At 44.3% G+C, this 19,072-nt stretch overlaps 1 protein-coding gene across 1 annotated transcript in view; it reads left to right on the top strand.

Annotated features, from left to right (window-relative positions):
- ADAM12 (ADAM metallopeptidase domain 12) overlaps positions 1-19,072 on the top strand; it is a 347,394-nt gene that overhangs the window by 87,632 nt on the left and 240,690 nt on the right. The window contains exon 3 of the mRNA XM_042908975.1: positions 3,111-3,184. Coding sequence (XP_042764909.1) covers positions 3,111-3,184 — 74 coding nt within the window. The remainder of the gene's footprint in view (positions 1-3,110; positions 3,185-19,072) is intronic.

Here is a 19,072-nt window from a genome sequence, read left to right as displayed (position 1 = left end):
AATTAAAAAAAAAAATTAAAAGTCCAGCAAACACTCAGAAATCCATACGATTCTTATGAACACCAGATAGTGTCAAAACACATCAGTTAAGACGTGTAATTTTTACAACATCGCTAGATGTTTATTTCATCATTAGCTGGAATGAATCTGTACAAAACAAGGTCTGTTTGAACCCAGAAAATATATATAAGCATTTCATTTACATGGAAATTTACCACTTTAACTCTCAAGCTTAAGTAACTTCTTCAAAAATGGTATCACTCATCAATTAAAATCGAGAAGAGCTTTCTTAATGTGCACTTAAACAAACAAAAACACTTGGGGTTGCACCTAATTATATCCCCTGAGGCACCAATATTTACAATCGTCTATTGCTTGGGCAGCAATTGAATGATGCAAATTTTAGGTCTTTATTACTGACTCAGAGATGCTCAATGAAGATGGAAATGTCCGTGGGCTTTTTGTCAAGGTAGGAACGTTCTCTTGCTCTGCTGTCCAGTGGTGGCAGTGACTAGCCACATCTTGCTGTTAAGTCTAAAACGTGTCCAGTGAAGGGGCGCCTGGGTGGTTCAGTCCCTCAAGCGTCCGGCTTCGGCTCAGGTCATGATCTCGTGGTTCACGAGTTCGAGCCCCGCGTCCGGCTCTGTTCTGACAGCTCGGAGCCTGGAGCCCGCTTCGGATTCTGTGTCTCCCTCTCTCTCTGTGCCCCTCCCCTGCTCACGTTCTGTCTCTCTCTCTCTCACTCAAAAATAAACATTAAAAATTTTTTTAAAAATGTAAATGAGTCCAGTGAGACTGATAAACTGATTTTTAAATTTTATTTCAATTAATTTACATTTAAATACATATGTGGCTAATGGTGACCATATTCGAAGTAGGAAACTACCCACATGTGCCAAGGGCAGCCCTGAAAATAAAGTTACGTATTGTTTCGCCCTTTATGATGCTATCCCAATCACATGGCACTAGTGAATGCATGTTTTAACCTTTTCCCAAAACTCGAGTGTTTTGTTTCATTTTGACTAATGTTGGATGTTGGAACTTAGAATTCATTTTCTCCTGTAACATAGTAACATGTGGTTAGTTAATCCACAGTGTAGCTGAAATGCTGTGTTGTAAGAACAGCCTTTTGAAATCTGGAGTTATGATAGGGCCTTTTAAAACTGGAATATTAGACAGGGCGCCTGGGTGGCTCAGTCGGTTAAGCGTCCAACTCGTGCTCAGGTCTCACGGTTTGTGGGTTTGAGCCCCGTGTCGGGCTCTGTGCTGACAGCTCAGAGCCCGGAGCCTGCTTCGGATTCTGTGTCTCCTTCTCTCTCTGCCCCTCCCCCATGTGAGCTCGGTCTCTCTCTGTCTTTCAAAAATAAATAAATGTTAATTTTTTTTTTTAAATCAACATAGATGGCGCGCCTGGTTGGCTCAGTTGGTTGGGTGTCTGACTCTTGATTTCGGCTCAAGTCATGATCTCAGGGCCGTGGGATTGGGACCTATATAGGGCTCCATGCTGAACATGGAACCTGCTTAAGATTCACTCTCTCTCTCTCTCTCTCTCCCCCTCTCTCTCTCTCCCTCACTCCCCCAGCCCCTCTCCCCATTCCCTCTGTCTCTATAAAATTAAATTAAAGAATTTTAAATTCTCCCAGTGAGAAATGCCCCATGGCTATGTAAACCCCCCATTTGAGACATGCTGGCCTAGGTAAAGGGGAGTTGGAAGTGACTGTACCAGAATCTCTAAGGATGCACAGCAGGAAAGGAGCACAGAGGGGCTTCATAGAATACCTTTGAGTTAGCAAATAAATTTTGATTTGGGCAAGGACTTTGAATGGTTGGGCTCAAAAGTAAGACTGTGGCACACGTGACCGCCCTGGGTTGGCAGGGCATGGGTTAAGGGACACTGTCATACAGGTGCGTTCTCAGGGCAGGGCAAGAAACTCATTGGGATTTCTGGGACACAACAGAGAACATAGGTGCCTGCCCCCCACTGATAGATGGGCACACGTGAGCTGGGTTTCCTGGAGCCCAGAGGAGGAGAGTGTCTGCCTCGTAAGAAGAAGAGGTTGGCACAGATGTGTGCCCTATTCATTGATTCCTTCCTTCACCAACTATTAACTGGGCTTCTTTTATTTCTCTGGTGCTTTTGTGGACATAATAAGTAAGAGGGAGTCAACATACTGAGTTATCGCAAGGAGGAAGGAAGTTCTTCCTTACGGGGAGGGAAAGGGCAGGAGGCTAGAAGAAAGCCTACCGGGGAAGATGGGCTTGCAATGAGATTGAGGAGTGAGGTAGGATTTCCTCCACTTGCCGACGTTTAAGCCGGAACTGAGTAGAATAGCTGAGGGGAAGCGTTCCAAGCGGCGGGAACAGCATGCACGAAGATGAGCCCTGCAGAGGAGCTCGGTGTGTCTGAGGGGCTGGCAAGGCCAGTGTGGTGACAGCCAGGTGGTTGAGGAGAGCCATACAGACCCTAAAGTCCCAGCGCCAGTGCGGGCTCATTGCAAAAGGGGGTGGGTTGATGAGGAGGTGTTTTTCAAAACACGCTCGTGTTGCCATTGGAGAATGAATGGGAAGAAAGCAGAGGTGGACGGACCCAGGTTAGGACGGCTTTGCAGGAATCCCGGTGAGAGTGACTGCACATTGACCTGGAGAGGGGTGGAGAGGTGTATAAGGTGTTACAGGAGTTGCAGTTTGGAGGGCAGCCCCGAAGGAGATCTTCATGGAGTAGGAGGAACTAGAGAGAGGGAAGAAGGTTTCAGACGGGTCTTCACCTTTCTGACGCGAGCAGTTGGGGAAATGAAGATGCCCTTTATGGAGACAGGGAAACTGAGGAAGGAGTTTAATCGTGGGAAGTGGGGAGAGTGAAGAAGGGTCTCAAGGGTATGTGGCCAAAGGAAAGGGGTCCAGGCCATGTTCACGCTGTCCCGGAAGGCGCTGCGTCCTCCAGACTCTGGTCCTGGTTGACCTGGTCTCCTCCACTTGGGGGTCTCAGACCGGTCCCAAGAAGAAAATGTATTTTTTCTCTGCCTCCGTGGCATATGCCTTCAGAGCAGAGTCAAACGTTGACAAGTGAATGTGAAACGTGTCTCGGCTGACTTCTCTTATTTATCTTTCAGAATCATCCGGACGTGTTGAATATTCGAATACAACTGGAAAGCAAAGAGCTGATCGTAAACCTGGAAAGAAACGAGTAAGTCACGTTAATTCTTGTTTGCCGCGCCGCAGGAGAAAGCGAGGAGCCGTGGGCTCAACATGCTGTGTCACCCGCCTTGGCATTTAGAGAAACAGAGTGAAATGCATGGGTTCATAATCCAGTTTGCATCTGAGGCTGGAATTAACTTGAAGACGTGATTCCAATGGAAAAACAAAAGAATTGTATCACTCTAAGAAAGAAGTCTGTGAACCAGCAGGGTTTTCTCCGAGTTCTGATGTTCCTTTTTTTTCAGAGCCTGATTTGTCAAGGGTAGAATTTAAGCATCTTCTGTTCAAATAACAGCATTCCATAATTAGTTGGCTTTTGGCAATCCCTGGCTTATATAAGGAGAAATTGCTTCAAATGAATAGAATCTCTCTTTTTTTTTTTTTTTCCCTGAGAAATACCAAGGGTTTATTTATCTTTCAGAGCTTGTCTCCAGTGGTACAAAGTATTTATTTTATCTTTTTGTTTAAAAATTTGACCTTTTTTTTTTTTTGCAAAATTATATGAATTTCCAAAAATGGTATTCTATTTCTTTTCCTGGAGCACATGAATATTATTACATATTTTGTATGGCTTCCCAGTAGAAAACTGTGTCTACTTCAAGGCATAAAGTAACACAAGCCCTGTTCCTGTCATCCTTTATACCCTGGCTCTCCCCATGGGTTCCTCAGACCCAAAGGACCCCTTACTATGCTATTTGATTAGTACCAGGAAAGATCTGTGTGTTCCTAATAAGCAATCTGTAGTTAAAGCTGTAAATCAAGTTACCAAGTGCCACATTATTCAAAAAGGAGTTTCTGTCTTCTAGAATTACTGGGTCCTATTCGTCACGTATCAGTGAAGTGCTGACTTTTTGTTGCAGTGACAGAGTAGGTAAGAGAGCCTCCCTGGAACGAGTTCTGCCAGAGACACGTGTCGCAAAAATCTGACTCTGTGTCTCCACGTGAGCAGGTCAGATCGCTTACTGTCTCCCTGCTTTGATTTGAGGGTCCCTAGCAAATAGGATAGCATGGGCTGTTCGTGGGGACCTGCGACCTGCCTCTTCATGTTTCCTGTGTGTTTACCCCTCACCGTTAAATGGGGTGAAAGCTTTTGTAAAGGGGCGTCTGGGTGGCTCAGTTGGTTGAGCGTCTTCACTCAGGTCATGATCTCACAGTTGGTGAGTTCGAGCCCCACATCGGGCTCTTTGCAGTCAGTGCAGAGCCTGCTTCGGATCCTCTGTCTCCCTCTTTCTCTGCCCCTCTTCCATTCGTAGTTCTCTCTCTCTCTCTCTCAAAAATAAGCATTGAAAGAAATAGACTTAAAAAAGGTAAAGCTTTGGTTAGCAGTAGATAATGTGCTTTTAGCCTTCCTTGTGACTTGGTGACCTTAAAGCAGAGGTTTGGGCACGCATCTTGGATGAGCAGGTTGCCGGGCAGAAAATTGTGCTGCCTTTGCTATGTTTCTCTTAGCGAAGTAAATACGTTACCTTTTTTTTTTTCCATGTAAGAACGCCATGAGACATTTTAAGTTTTGTAAATTGCTCTTTGTAGGTGGTTTCCAACTATCTCAATGGACGAAACTGGGCATTCCCTGAAAGAGCAAAAGAGAGTAAGGCTTCTGGTGGTGATCGTGTCCTCAGTGGGGTTTTAGGATTGCTGCTGGCTTTTGGTGGCTTCTCCTTTTGTCAGAATTTTGGGAGATGCGGGGAACAGTGTGAGTGGCGCCCATCCCAGACCTTCAGATGGTGGTAGGACTCCAGATAGGAGAATGGAAATCCACTTAATAAAAACCTTAATTTATTTGTTTTTACTCTAAAAGGGATACATGTCCACGGTAGAAAATTGAAAATTGTAGGAGAAAAAAAAGAACAAAGAGCCAAAAATAAAATACTTCTACTACCAAACACAATCCTGATTAATATTTCAAGGGTTGTTCAAATACATTTTCTTCCTTATAAATAAGGCTTTAGGGTTTTTTTGTTGTTTTTTTTTTTGTTTTTTGTCTTCTTGGTGGATGTCGTAGTCTGTGTACTTCTTCCTTTAGCTTTATAATGGGCGTTTCCATATAGAAATGCAGTCCTTAGTGCCCATCTGGTTCTCTGAGTCCGTAAGTGGCTCACTAGCCTCATTCATGGTTCTTTTTGAAAATGATTCACTGGCTATTAAGGCGGATAGTATGATATGCAGTGACTGTGGCACAGTGGCTAGTTTGTATAAAAGATCATTTTGAAGGGAGCCTTCATTTGTTCACTTCCAATTCTGGGCCCTTCACAAAATAATCTCAAGATAAGAAAAGTTGAAAACAAAATGATCGCTTCTTGATTGATATCTCTCTTCCCACCCTCCCTGTCAACTGACATTTTAGAAAGTACATGGAGAGTGTTGGGTATGTTTCTACGACATTCTACAGCTTTATTTTAATTATACCACTTATTAATACAATCGTAGAGATTCTGTTCTACTAAAAATAACATTTTCATAATTAGAGCATGCCAGTATTACCATTTGAAAGTTGCATTTCCCTGAAATACTTCCGAGTAATATTTTTTTTTTGAGAAAAATTACATGTCTGTTCCATGTCGACTTCATTTTTGAGATAATACCAAAACTCTGCAATTTTTTAGGCAGAGCGAAATGCTTGCATCTTTCCAGCCCTTGATGCTGTTAGACACAAAATATAATCCATTGTCCAGGATAAAGTAGAATTTTTCATTCACATAGCCTTTGGCCCAATAGATCCAATTAGAGAGTTTATCCACATGAAGCTATGAGAACTCAAAGGTAAATGTTCACTCAAGATAAATGTGAATATTTAACCAGCACAGTAGAGAGCCTGGCTAACCAGAAGGTAACCTGTCAGTACCCTGTATCATGCCTGCAGGCTGGGAATCAGCCTTGCGTGCAGGGATGTTCACTGCAGAATATTTTACCTAAATTGATAGGAGAAGAATGATGCAATAAATTAGGACCCAGCCATGAAATAGAGAACTGTGCAGCAATTAAAGGTGACGATGGGGATCTTTCTTATTGTAAAAAGCATTCACGATGTAATCAATGTGAACAGCATGTTAGGTAATATTTTACATGGTGTTATTCAGTTTTGGTTTAAAAATTATACACATGCCCAGGTAGCTCTGAGCGGTAAGATTATGGAAGAAATTTACTTTATTCATGTTTTACAACAAGAAAGTATTACTGTTAAAATTAGGAAAACTTTTTATATTGAAGGAAAAACATTTGTAATAGCTTAAAGGTTGAAAAGAAGAATATTGGAGTATTTATTAGTCATAAAAAGGAAATGCTGTGTTTTAGAAAGGCCTCCAGCAACTCTCAAATGGCTACAAAGCTCTGTTCATCGAATCCTGGGTCTTTAAGTATTCAGAAATCTATTTTAATTAAAAACCGACTTGGAAATCATAACTAAAATAAAGGTAGCCTCAGTGTCTCAACTCATAAGAGCCATATAACCCAAAGCTAATACTAAAAGAGGGTCACCTAATTAACCCTCCTCAAAAACTCAGCACGTACACCAATTCTACATGAAGCAGGGCGGAATTTGTATTCAATAGTTGTTTCAGGGAATCTCTTTTATTTGCCTCCTAGCATCCCTAATTTGTGCAAAGATTGGATGCTGTTCACTTAAAATCTGTGTTTGTATAGCCATAATTGAATGTTTAAAGAAACTCAAAGCTTCCCTGGAGAAGCATTTTTCACAGTGATGCTGTCTGCCTACAGAGCTGCGGGGACCGCTTTATGACTTATCATAACTCTCCTGGGTCCCCGTGGGCTCTCAGGCCATCCCTCAAACAGGTGCTCTGTGCAACTGCATCTTTGATCAAAATGCTTTATTGGACAGGCTGGCCAGCTTAGACATCCGTTTTTCCAGTTTAGGATAATTAGAAGTGATGGCGGGAGATCACACTCCCCCCGTCTCTCAGGTCCACTGAGCTTTCTGTTTTTTAGGCCTTGGCCCATCACTGACTGGAGGCAGGTGCTGCGGGAAGGTCCACGGCCCACTGAATTTATATCTGTCGGTCTTTGCGCTAGGGGAACTCCGGCATTGGCTTTTATTCCGTCTGGAATAATTCCAGACCTCTCTTAAGGGGCAAATCTAATTAATATTCACTCAAACGGTAGAAGAAAGGGCATTTTAAATTTGTCAGACATGGGAGTAAATATTTGGGCAGGTGTTTATTTGATAGCATCTCTTGGAGCATCCTGATGCAGGAGGGAGAGATGTGGCCGGTGCAGAGATAGCGTCGGATAGGTTAGGGGTGGGCTGAATAGTCACCCAGAGGATACGAATCCATGGTTCGTGTTGACCCAAACCATGTTGGACAGCCGGACTGAGATGCGGTCAGTGGCCCCGGGGCTGTGTCCGAGGCCTCGTCCTGGCCCGCAGTTTCCTGAGCCATCTCTATGAAGACATCAGAGGTGCACTGACCACACTTCTTAACAACGCCGGGCTGGAGGGCTAACTGCTCTGCATCACAGAATCCGGATTATAGAGATTTCAGCAGTGTGGCTCAATGGGCCAAAACCAACAAGGTGAGATTTAATGAGGATAAATGTAAAGTCCTATGCTTGGGTTAGTGGAAAACAAACGTAAGTTCAGAAGGAAATTTACTCGTAGTTCTCATGAATGAGACCCACAAACTCGACATGAGCCCCTGAGGCCGTGTGGCTGCTCTAAGGTGATTGCCACCCGTGTGTGTGCAGGGGTGCCGTGGCCCTAAACCAGAGTGGCTGTTGTCCTGCCGCGCGGTGACCCTGTCGGATCACTGAACCCTCCAGAACACCCCCCCCCTCCATGCTGCTCCACGATGTCCTTAAGGCCAGGGTCTCAGCTTCCTCCTCCACCTGCGTCCCCAGGGTCTGGCTGGTAGTGGGCACCTGTTAAGCACTTACCGTGTGAGCGAAGGACGGAATGCGGACAGTCCGGACCAAGCCAGAAGTGAGTCACCAGGAGGTTAAGGGTCTGTCTTGGGTGGTGTAAGAAACTAATTATTCAAGGAGACACAGGGCTTGGAGTCAAGAAACCAGGCTTTGAAACCCAGCTCTGCTTCCAGCCACAAGCTTACCTTCTCTGTTTTCTCATCTGCAAGAAGGAAGACGAGTCTGTGCACGCTCAGCACTAAAAGATTTGAGCTCGTGTTGGTTTTCGAGATCAGGTTTGGGTGACTCAGTGACCCATTCCTGTGCACCCAGCGATATTTGTTACTTCGCCTAAGTATATTTTGGGTTCACTGAAACTATGATCTACTTCAAACTTCTTAAATTAGTGGAGATCAGATCATGCCTAATCTTGCCTATGAGAGTTGATGATAGCCAAATAGCCTGATTCTGACAAGAGCTGGAAAGGATTAGCGTGCTAAGCTTTTGGCTTTTAATTTCACAATCTTGACATCTTTAGGAATTAAAAATTTTTAAGTTTTGGTGCACCGAGTGCTGTTTTTTAAAAAATTTCTGCCCTTGCAGAGGAAGCCCAGCCTGCCTATTAGAACCCCCAGCTTTAATTTGCCAGGGTGGGGGGGCGGGTGTCTAATTACTGACTCAAGTACCAGGGACAAAACCATATCTCAGAAAGTCTTCTGTCTACTTGCCTGGTTTTGTCTCTCAGCCGCTTCCCTTCCACCATCTACAAATCTTTATTAACTCAAATGATTGATAATGAGTTAATAATAAATCAATGAAATCATTTCTTTGTTCACTTAGTCGTTTGTTCACAAATGTTTATTTAGTACCAAGACACTTGGGGTTGGAGATACCCCAAATGTTTATTTACACGATTTATTTACACAATTTATTTCACAAATGTTTATTTAGTACCAAGACACTCACTGGAGATAGAGTGAACAAGGTCAAGGCCTTGTTCTCTTGGAGGCCAGTCAAGGAGCCCAACGCTACACAGGTCATCACAAAACAGTAATGGAAGACAGCGAGTGGGGCTGAGAGCCGAGGAAGACAGTGTGGGGCCCGGCATGGCCTAGGGAAGGAAGGCATGTGAGGAAGCAGATTTTGAACTACACATGAATCGGACCAAACCAGGCAAAGGAGGGCAGAGGGTAGAGGGTTCCCAGAGAAGGAGGGGCTGGCATAAACGTCGTGGGGCAGGGGCGAAGGAGCTTTGAAGCATTTCAGAAACTAAGAGTCGGTGTGCTACTGGGCAAGAGGGAGACGGTGAGAGAAGTGGACGTCAGCCCATGCGGGACCTCGTGCTCTGTGATAAGGACCTCAGTGTTTTCTCGTAGGGACAGTGGTGCCTCGTGGAATCAAGGCCTGTAAGTAGGGCAATGACGTGATAAAATTCAGTTTTTAAAATAGCATTCTGGCTACAAGTGAAGATGAGGTTGGGGAAGCTGAAGAGTGGGGTTGGACGGGAGGCTGTTTATCACCGGTACACAGGAAGGAGCAGGTAATGGCTCCAAGCAACAGAGAGTCCGCAGAAAGGGGTAGATGAGAGACGTTCAGCGGCGAGAATGGGCAGAAAGTGATGAGCAGTTGGCTGCCCGGGGGAATGGAAAGGGCGACTCTTCTACAGGAAATGCTAGAACATTGACGATCTGTGATCAGAATAGAGAACCCTAGGAAAGAACCCAAAACTCGCCCTTTGGGCAATGGCCGGGGACACCAAGACGTGGATCGTGGTGGGCACGGTCCTTAAAGTCTTGCAGAAGCGTGGACTTTTGCGCCTAACAGAATCCCCTCGGGAGGTGACCTGTGGAAGGTTATCATGTGGAATGGGGCACGACATTCCTTTGGGATCTGTGGATGTTTGTGGCTGGCCTAAGTATAGCAATGTCCGGGGGCTGTGAGCTGAAGTGCACCAGCCTGCGGTGGATGGGACATCGTGAGGCCTTGGCCATGACCCTGAGAGTGTCTGGGTGGCTGTCACAACCCAAGGCACTGTCAGTGTTTCCTGTGATATCTGGGTGGGAGCACAGTGGGGCGAGCCTGTAGCTTCGAGGCCTGCTCCGGGACCTATTCCACATCCTTCCTATAGTCTGTCTCCATCTAGCGGGTGCTCCCTCTGCCAGGAGTGCCTACAGGCAACCTTACCCTCCTTCAACTCTGCCTGGGGCATTTTCGTGGGACCACCAGCACGAGGATCACCTGGGGAGCTTGTTCCCAAGGCAGATGCCGGGCCCCGTGTCTCTCTAGTGAACGAGAATCGCCAGTTATAGGGCCTGGGGATTGTATTTGGGATACATTCCTCAAGGAGTTCTCTTCATAACCGGCCACAGGAAGCTATTGACGTTAATTTAAATAAAACTCAAACTTCAGTTAGTTGGTAACACCAGCCACAGTTCACATGCTCATTGCCACTTAGAGCTGTGTGAACATTTCCGTTATGGCTGAAAGTTGTGCTGGAGGTGCTGGGGTGGGCAGGGAAATGCCAGCCCACTAGATCCTCCTAGTTTGGGGTCCCTGTCTTAGCTGATGCATTGCCCACGGGAATGGTCTTTCCTACAGGGAGTGACCACACCTCTCCAGGCTACCTGATTCCTGCAGTATGGCATGTTCCATCCCCTGCTTTGCAGCTTCGGGCTGTACCCGATGGGTCGCCTCTGCGCTTGGATGAGGTGGAGAAAGGACAGTGGAAAATCCTCTGCCCATGACTGTCGACTCCTGCAGTTGATGGACTTCAGGGGTCTTCTAACTAGACCCAACCCCTTCTGAATTAAGTTAAAGTCTCTTAACATTTAAGAGTTCTTTCTAATTGGGCTAAATTTTGTTTGCTGGGTAAGAACTGCATCCCCTTGAACTTCCTTCCTCATCTCAGTCTTTGAAGTTATACAGACATTGGAAAAGGTCAGCCCACCATTTTTAGAATTTTTGGCTCCCCAGCCTGACTTAACCTTTAACGTGCCTGAGCTGGTTAAGTTCAACCTTTCCAAAGCGGTGCCCCTCTACAATTCCAGTTTGAGAGTATGGCGTCCTCGAATGGACTTCTTTAAAGTTTGAAGGGTTTGACAAGGTCATTTGAGATGGAAGTGGATTTCCAAGTCTAATTACATCACTTCCAGTCCTTTGGTTCTTGTGCCTCAGGTTTATGATTTTCTGACGAGACTCTGGCACATCCTCAGGGCTCCTTTCCAGGACACCGCATCCCAAATGGATAGTTGCCTTGGCTATGTCCAGGTGGACTCTGGTGCCTAGGGGGTGATCCAGGGTTGCCGTCGTGGTTGTCATCTGACCGCCCCTCCCCTGCAGCGTGGCCGGTGTGGTGACACGTGGATGCTGTGCAGACTGGTGTATTCATGGCTGGTCCCTTGCCTTTTCTAGTTGACACATCCTCAATAGGAAGGCCACAGTGCTTCTGTTTACGTGACATAATGACTCCTCATTGATCGGGTAAGACAAAAAGACTAACTCTCCAGAAAGCTCAGAACCTTTTTTGGCAGTTGGATTGTTTGAATCAGTGTATAAACACACCCCCCCACATTGCATTTGTGCGGCTTTTTTAATGGTCAGTCTTTTTTCCCGGTCCTTCTTTTTAATTTTTACCTTTGAAGTCTTGCAATCCTTGTGAATGAAACCGGGTTGCTCGCCCAGTAGGATTTTTCATATGCTAGCTTGCTGACTTCATCCCCATGGTGTCATCTAGCCTGTTCCTCTGGCCCCTGGGTTTTGTGTTAACCAGGCGTTACATCTATAGCCTCGAGCACACTCAGGTTCTGGGTTTGGTTTGGTAGGACTACATCATGGGTGGTTCTGTGTCCTTCTCTGGCATCACATCGGGAATTTTGTGATGTTGGATTGAACGTTGGGTTCAGGGCTCATCCTGAGGCTTCTGTCATAAAGCTCAATTTGAGCCTTTACCCTCCAGGGTCAGTGGCCATCACCAACAACTTCTTAGATCAGTTCTTTCTTTTGGTGATGTTCTAATTCTATCATTCTTTCTTCATTTGTTACCTGGAATTCTTCTACAGAGAAGAACTTTCCCTTATCAACTGTTGGTTACCCTGAAGTTGAGGGAAAGGCTTGGCCTTTGCCTCTTGGTGGCGACTGTATTCCTCAAGTATAGCACCTCACACTTGGGGCTTCGCTCCATGGTCACCTGCATTCATGCCAGGATCCCTGGGGGTGCAGAGGTATACCAGAGCCTGTCCCTAAAGCAGCTGATGGGATACAGACTATAAGCCTGACTCTGAAACCCCTCTGTAGGGACCTTAATGTTCTTTTCTTTTAAAGCGAACATGTCCCTACATCCTCCATGGCAGTAGATACTTGGGGGTCAGAATAGGAGAGCAGGAACTGGTCTGAGCCTTGCTGGCATGAAAACGAGGGCTCTGAACTGGAGTCCAGGCCTCACCTGTCCCTCAAGGGCTGTTTCCATGCCAACGACAATGGCAAATTAAGGCAACTGTGTCACCGGCAAGCAGACTGAGTCAGACAAAAAGGAAGTGGCAGTAAATTCTTCAAAGACCCACAGCCCAAAAAGACACGCCAGCCACACTTGTGCAAGTACAGCTGACAGAAATAGAAGAAGGGCTTTTATCTAAAAATGTTATGAAACAGGCACTTCTTTCCCATCAGTGTACTGGTGGATTTCGTTGTGGGTTGAAGTGGGCTAAACATAAGTGGAGAACAGAATTAATTTATTTCCTTCCTGCTTGCTTGCTTGCTTGCTTTCTTTCTTTCTTTCAAGATTTTCTTCCTTATGAAAAACAAGTGGGCAGGTAGAAGATGATATAAGAGGAACCCTCACAGCAGACTTATTCTGGAGACCATTTGTTTACGCATCATATTAATTTCATGGCATTTCTAAGGCTACCCCTTTGGTCTCCACTGGCCCGAGGGTTTTGTTGGTCAGTTTCTTGGTTTTCTTTAAAAATCTGACATTCTCCAATGGAGATTCCCTCTGTGCTGTGTTAGTGACCAAGCAGTGCCCAGGTGACAAATCTCAATACCACAGAAATTCCCTCAGGAGTTGTGGGATATGGTCTTCATGCATGGTTTTCACAAGGTAATGAATTAGTAACATTTTTAGTAAAGTCCTGGTGGTATTGTACATTCATATTGACCAAATATATAGAATATTAGGAAGTTGGTTAAATGAAAAAATAGATATTAAACATCTTATGTATATATGAAAAAATGATTTTAGAAACTAATAGCATTATCCCTATACTTTAAGAAATGCATTTGAAATACACTTAAATTTTCAGGGGAAAGTGGATAATGGGCACTGAGGAGGGCACCTGTTGGGATGAGCACTGGGTGTTGTATGGAAACCAAACTGACAATAAATTTCATAGTAAACAATGAAATACACTGAAATTTTGGATCGAATTTATTACCATACCAAATAGGGTCATGCTGATGGCTTGATTACATTACTTCTTATGCTCTTTGATTACTTCTTCAATCAGAAGTCCGTAGTTTTACAGTGGACCATAAATTACCTGCATAGACATTCCACAAACCTCTTTTTGCTTGCAAAGTTACTTATTCAGAACTGATGCTTTCTCCAAAGTAACCTTTGCATGTAAAATTTAAATGCAATCACTGATGTAGATGGCCATATATTATTAATTAGCTAATTAATCAGTTTATGCTCTGTTGTATCCCAGAAAAGATTCAAGTTTGCTAAAAAAAAAAAAAAAAAAAAAAAAAACAACCAAACTGACAAATTAATCAGTTGATTTCCTCTAGATGTATAGGCTATCCCCACCACCAACCAACTAATGCTTCTGCGTTTCACTCTGTTTCCAGAGCAGCAATTCTAATCCATATCAATAGAAGTCACGAGGATGAGCATTTAGGGAAGTAGGATGTATGTCTATCGTTGTTCTCCTTTTCTCCCTGCACACCCCCCGCCAAGAGCAAAGAGGTGTAGTATGGTATAGGGGCGAAGCATTGAATCAAGAAGGAAACATGAAATTTCTGGATCTCTAAGCTTCAGAAGACTTTCAGCAAATGAATTAACCGCACTAGTCCTGATTTCTCTTATCTGTAATCTGAAACGAGCGAAGGGGATACACACTTCCAGCTGTGTAGTGTACAAACTTCTAGTTGTAAACTAAGTAATTCACGGGAATGTAAAGTACAGCATAGGGAATAGAGTTGATAGTATTGTAACGTATGGTGAACATTTCATAATGTATATAATTGTTGAATCGCTGTGCTCTACACTTGAAATGAATTTATATATGTCAACTGTACTTCAATTTAAAAATTTAAAATCTTATATTTCCCAAAATTAAAAAAAAAAATAATAATAATAATAATAATAATAATAATAATAATAATGGCTTATCAGCTTGGGAACTGGGTTGGGTAGTTGCCAAGGGGCACATTTCCCCTCTAAGATCCATGGCCTCCGTAATTTCCTAAATTAGAATGCATTCTTACCTGTCCCAGAGGGATTCTTGAACTGGCAATACTGGGAGAAATTGTACTCATGATACTAGATGAGGAATCATGTACGGCATGTTATATTTAAGCATCAAGACCAATTAGATAATTCCTGTGAGAGCCAAGCTTTCGTATTTAGCTGTATTTTAGTGAACCAGGAAACCCTGAGTGAGTAGCTCCTTCCGTGGGGCTCTGAGCTCTGCTCCCTGGAGAACTAAGCATTCTGTTCTGTTGGGAGATTTAAATAGGTAAGGTTAATGTACCTGAGGGAGATAAGTGTGCTCAGGGGAAGCTGGTGGCCAACCCAATAGAACAAGCATGGAATACCACACTGGGATGAAGACACGGCAGGAAGCATCAACCCTGGGCCTGAGGTATAGATCACATTTGTTAGAAGTGGGAGAACCTTTGTCACACAATGATGCATGATCATCACCTTAACCCCCTTCATGTCTTTGAAAATAGTTTTTAAAACAAACGTGGTGACAGAAGAAAGGCACCGAGGTACCTCTAGGATGCAGTTGTGTTCTGTTTCTTAAACCAAAGGATGGGGGCGTGAGTGTTCCTTTTTCACAACCTTTCGTATATGCACTATAGGTCACAAAAAGAAAACACCGTTTTTTTTTGTGGCAGAACCTAACACCGTTTCCTTTTGTCCACAAAGAGCGATTGTACTAGTCCTTTTGAACCTCCTTGTTTGTTTTCTTCTTTCCCTCTGACCTCCTTGGATAGAAATTCTGATTGATTAGCAGAGGACAGTGCCATAGGAATGACATTGGAAAGTGAGTACCTTTTGCTGCCAATGACTGGAGCTGGATAAATATTTCAGTGAATCAATATCGTATTTTAAAATAATCATTGGCGTGGTATTCCTAGCAGTGGAAACAGTGAAAGCCAAACCAAATATTGTATAAACAGTGGGATTTCCCAGAATGTATTTGTAATTCAATTTCTATACAGACATGAACATACGGAAAGATATCTCCTAATGTATTATGTAGTTATGATATTTTGTAAATATCAGTCATCATAGTACACAATAGTTGACTTCGTTAGGTTGAACTAGTAACCAATATACTATGTTTAGAAAAACCTATTAGTTCAGACTATTAGTTCAGTGACTCATCAAAAAATATTCTATAGCAGTGCAAGCTTGATTGATGCCCTGAAAATAATCTGTAGGTCTTGATTTAAACACAGAAATTAGGGCTCCTTAGAAGGTAACAGTTGAATGTCAATTCCTTCGAACGTTTCCATGAGGAGTATTAAAAAATACCAGTCCTTTTTATTGGACAAAAGAACTTTTGATCCGCGATGTGTCTTGCCATTTTTGTTTTTCACATTTTGATATTAAAGCCTTTAAAAACTTTACTTATTTATTTTGAGAAAGAGAGAGGGTGTGCACATGAGCAAGGGAGAGGCACAGAGAGGGAGAGGGAGAATCGGAAGCAGGTTCCGCACTGTCAGCGCGGAGCCAGATACGGGGCTTGAACTCACCGACCATGAGATCATGACCTGAGCCAAAATCAAGAGTCGGACGTCCCACCGACTGAGCCACCCGGGCGCCCTGACATCAAGGGACTTGATTTCCACATCAAACATTCTGCTGTCTTGCTCATGTCTGTTCATTTGTTCATCCATTCAACAAACTGTGTTTCAGACACTGTGCCGGGGAGCGAGATGCAAAGATAGGTCGTACGGGTTTCCTATTCTTGACAGTGCTCACCCCCACCTCCATTTTATAGACCAGCAAGGGATCGGCTCGTCTGAATTGATTTAAGACAAATAGTCCCTGAGGGGTATTGGTAAATTAAGATCTCCAATTAATGTAATGGGAAAAATTAGGTAAGTGATACACTTTTCTTCCTCTTTCCATCTCTGCCCTGCCTTCTTCTCCAAGGAATTGAGGTTCTTTGTTTGTTTGTTTGTTTGTTTGTTTGTTTGTTTTGCCTTTTTCTAAGAATAATCCAATTGGTTTACACTCACCAGTACGTTTGTGTATACATGTGTATATGCATGTGTGTCTATATCTGCATAAACATATAACTAAATTCCCATTACGTGTCATGTAATTATATATTTCCCAGGGCAGCCTATGGATGGTCTGTTGCTGCCGTGGTGCCATGACAGAGGCAAATATTGTCCCTGTCTTGCTGCAACAGCGAACTCAATCTGTCTTAAGACTGACGGCCTCTGCTTTTGAATGACACCGCTTCCCACGGGCAGTGTGGCCGTCATCACTAACCCTCTGTCAGCTTCCCGTGTTGGGTCACATCCCCCCACGGCCTGATAAGTTACCCGAACAATTAACTGGCCTTTGGGAAAGGGTAGGGTTGTATCAAACTCTACGTGTTTCTGAATGGGTGATCTGCTTGCCTTTCAAGGTTTTTTTTTTTTTTTTTTTGCTTCCAATTTTTATTTTTACCCCTTTCCCCAGTAGTCCAATTTTTCTAAATGAGAAGCAGATGAAAAGCGGGCCCGTTAGTTCTTCCAATCTCCTGTCTTCAGATGAAGTTTTTTTGGTTCCCATATAGAATTTTTAAGTGTTTGGGGCTCTCCCAGCAGTTCTCCCTTTGGACTCTGCTGTAAATACTGACCACTTTTGATTTATGAGAATCCCAGGCAGGAACAGAGATCAACTCTTCAAATGCAAATTTGCATCCAGGTTTGCCTGTGAGTGCAGACGGTTGAGCAGTCAGCTCGGAGCGCTGGCTCCCGGGAATCTGGCCTGCATTCCCAAGACAGATCTGGAGAGGGGTGTGGAGACAACATGCGTACCTCAGAACTGCTGGTGCCGTTGTAGACGGTGGGACCCAGGTGTCACCTGGTCACCTAGGGTGGCAGCTGGCCTCAAAGTCAGGGCCTTGACCTCAGGGAGGTCATCCAGTAATTGCATATCCAGAAATTATTCTTGACGGAACCCAAGAGGCCTGAATCACAATGGCCAAACTCACCTGTGGTGGACATCGCATCCAGAACTTTATTCTCAACAGCTGTGATCAGCCATGTCCACAAGCAGACTAGAAGGAAGGGCAAGGTTGACCTGTTCAGAGAGGCCTAGGGGGGACAGTCACTGACTGGTCCAGGAGCCATGAGGTGAGAAGATCAGATTTGAGGTTCCACAGTACTTATGCTTTGTGAGATGCTAGTCAAACGCTGACTTTTTCCACACCTCAGTTTCCTCGTCTACAAAATGGGGATAATACCTTCTTAAGTTGAGGAGATTGGATTTTTCCCAGTGCTGGGCCTGCGACAATGCTCAGTGTATTAGTTTTACTCAATTCAGGGCGGAAGAAGGCCAACAAACCATTCCCGCCGCACCATGATGCTTCCTGCCGTGTCTTCATCCCAGTGTGGTATTCCATGCTTGTTCTCTTGGGTTGGCCATCAGCTTCCCCTGAGCACACATATCTCCCTCAGATACGTTAACCTTACCTATTTAAATCTCCCAACAGAACAGAAGGCTTAGTTCTCCAGGGAGCAGAGCTCAGAGCCCCACGGAAGGAGCTACTCACTCAGGGTTTCCTGGTTCACTAAAATACAGCTAAATATGAAAGCTTGGCTCTCATAGGAATTATCTAATTGGTCTCGATGCTTAAATATAAAAAAAAAATTATTTTTATAAGATGAAATAATTATTTTAAAAAAATAATGAAAAGAAATACATCTGTTCTCGGGACCAGAACCTTGGTGGCCTCCACATCCAGTGCTCTTCTCTTCTCAGCCATGTTGGATAAACCCCCTTACTCCTTGTTTGTTTCACTGGACATCCCATTTCTGCATTCCGGGTAGAGAAGCCCTTTTTTTTTTTCTTTTAATGTTTATTTATTTTCGAGAGAGACAGAGATAGAGTGCAAGCAGGGGAGGGGCAGAGGGAGAGGGAGACACAGGATCCGAAGCAGGCTCCAGGTTCCGAGCTGTTTGCACAGAGCCTGAGGTGGGGCTCGAACTCATGAACAGTGAGACCATGACCTGAGCCAGGGTTGGATGCTTAACTGACTGAGGCACCCAGGCGCCCCTAGAGAAGCCCTTTCTATTCACAGACTCCTCCTCGGGCCACAGTGGTCATGCCCACCAGACTTCTGCTGGCCTTTGATTTTAGCCAAGCTTCTGAGGTCTCCGGCCTCACCTTCCAGTTCAGACCCAGGAGACAGCTCGTTGTTTAGGGGGGAATGCAGCAGACACCAAACTGTCTACATTTGCCATAGATTTTACTAGTTTGACCTGCAGAGTGAATGTCTATTTCCTTTATACCTGTGTTCTTAAGGGGACCCTTCCCTGTGGCATGTCCCCACTTGCTGCCATTGCTAATGGGCCAGCTCTATATCCTTCACTTTTATTTTTTTATCATTATTTTTTGATGTTTTTAATGTTTATTTGTTTTTGAGAGAGGGAACGAGAGAAAGAGATACAGAGCACAAGCAAGGGGTGGGGGGGACAGAGAGAGGGGGAGACACAGAATCCGAAGCAGGCTCCAGGCTCCAAGCTGTCAGCGCAAAGCCTGACGTAGGGCCCGAACCCACCAACCACGAGATCA

This window comes from Panthera leo, chromosome D2 (genome assembly GCF_018350215.1).
Source record: "Panthera leo isolate Ple1 chromosome D2, P.leo_Ple1_pat1.1, whole genome shotgun sequence".
Classification (NCBI taxonomy): domain Eukaryota; kingdom Metazoa; phylum Chordata; class Mammalia; order Carnivora; family Felidae; genus Panthera; species Panthera leo.
Note: the sequence above shows the minus strand (reverse complement) of the source record. Positions and strands in the feature narration are given on the sequence as shown.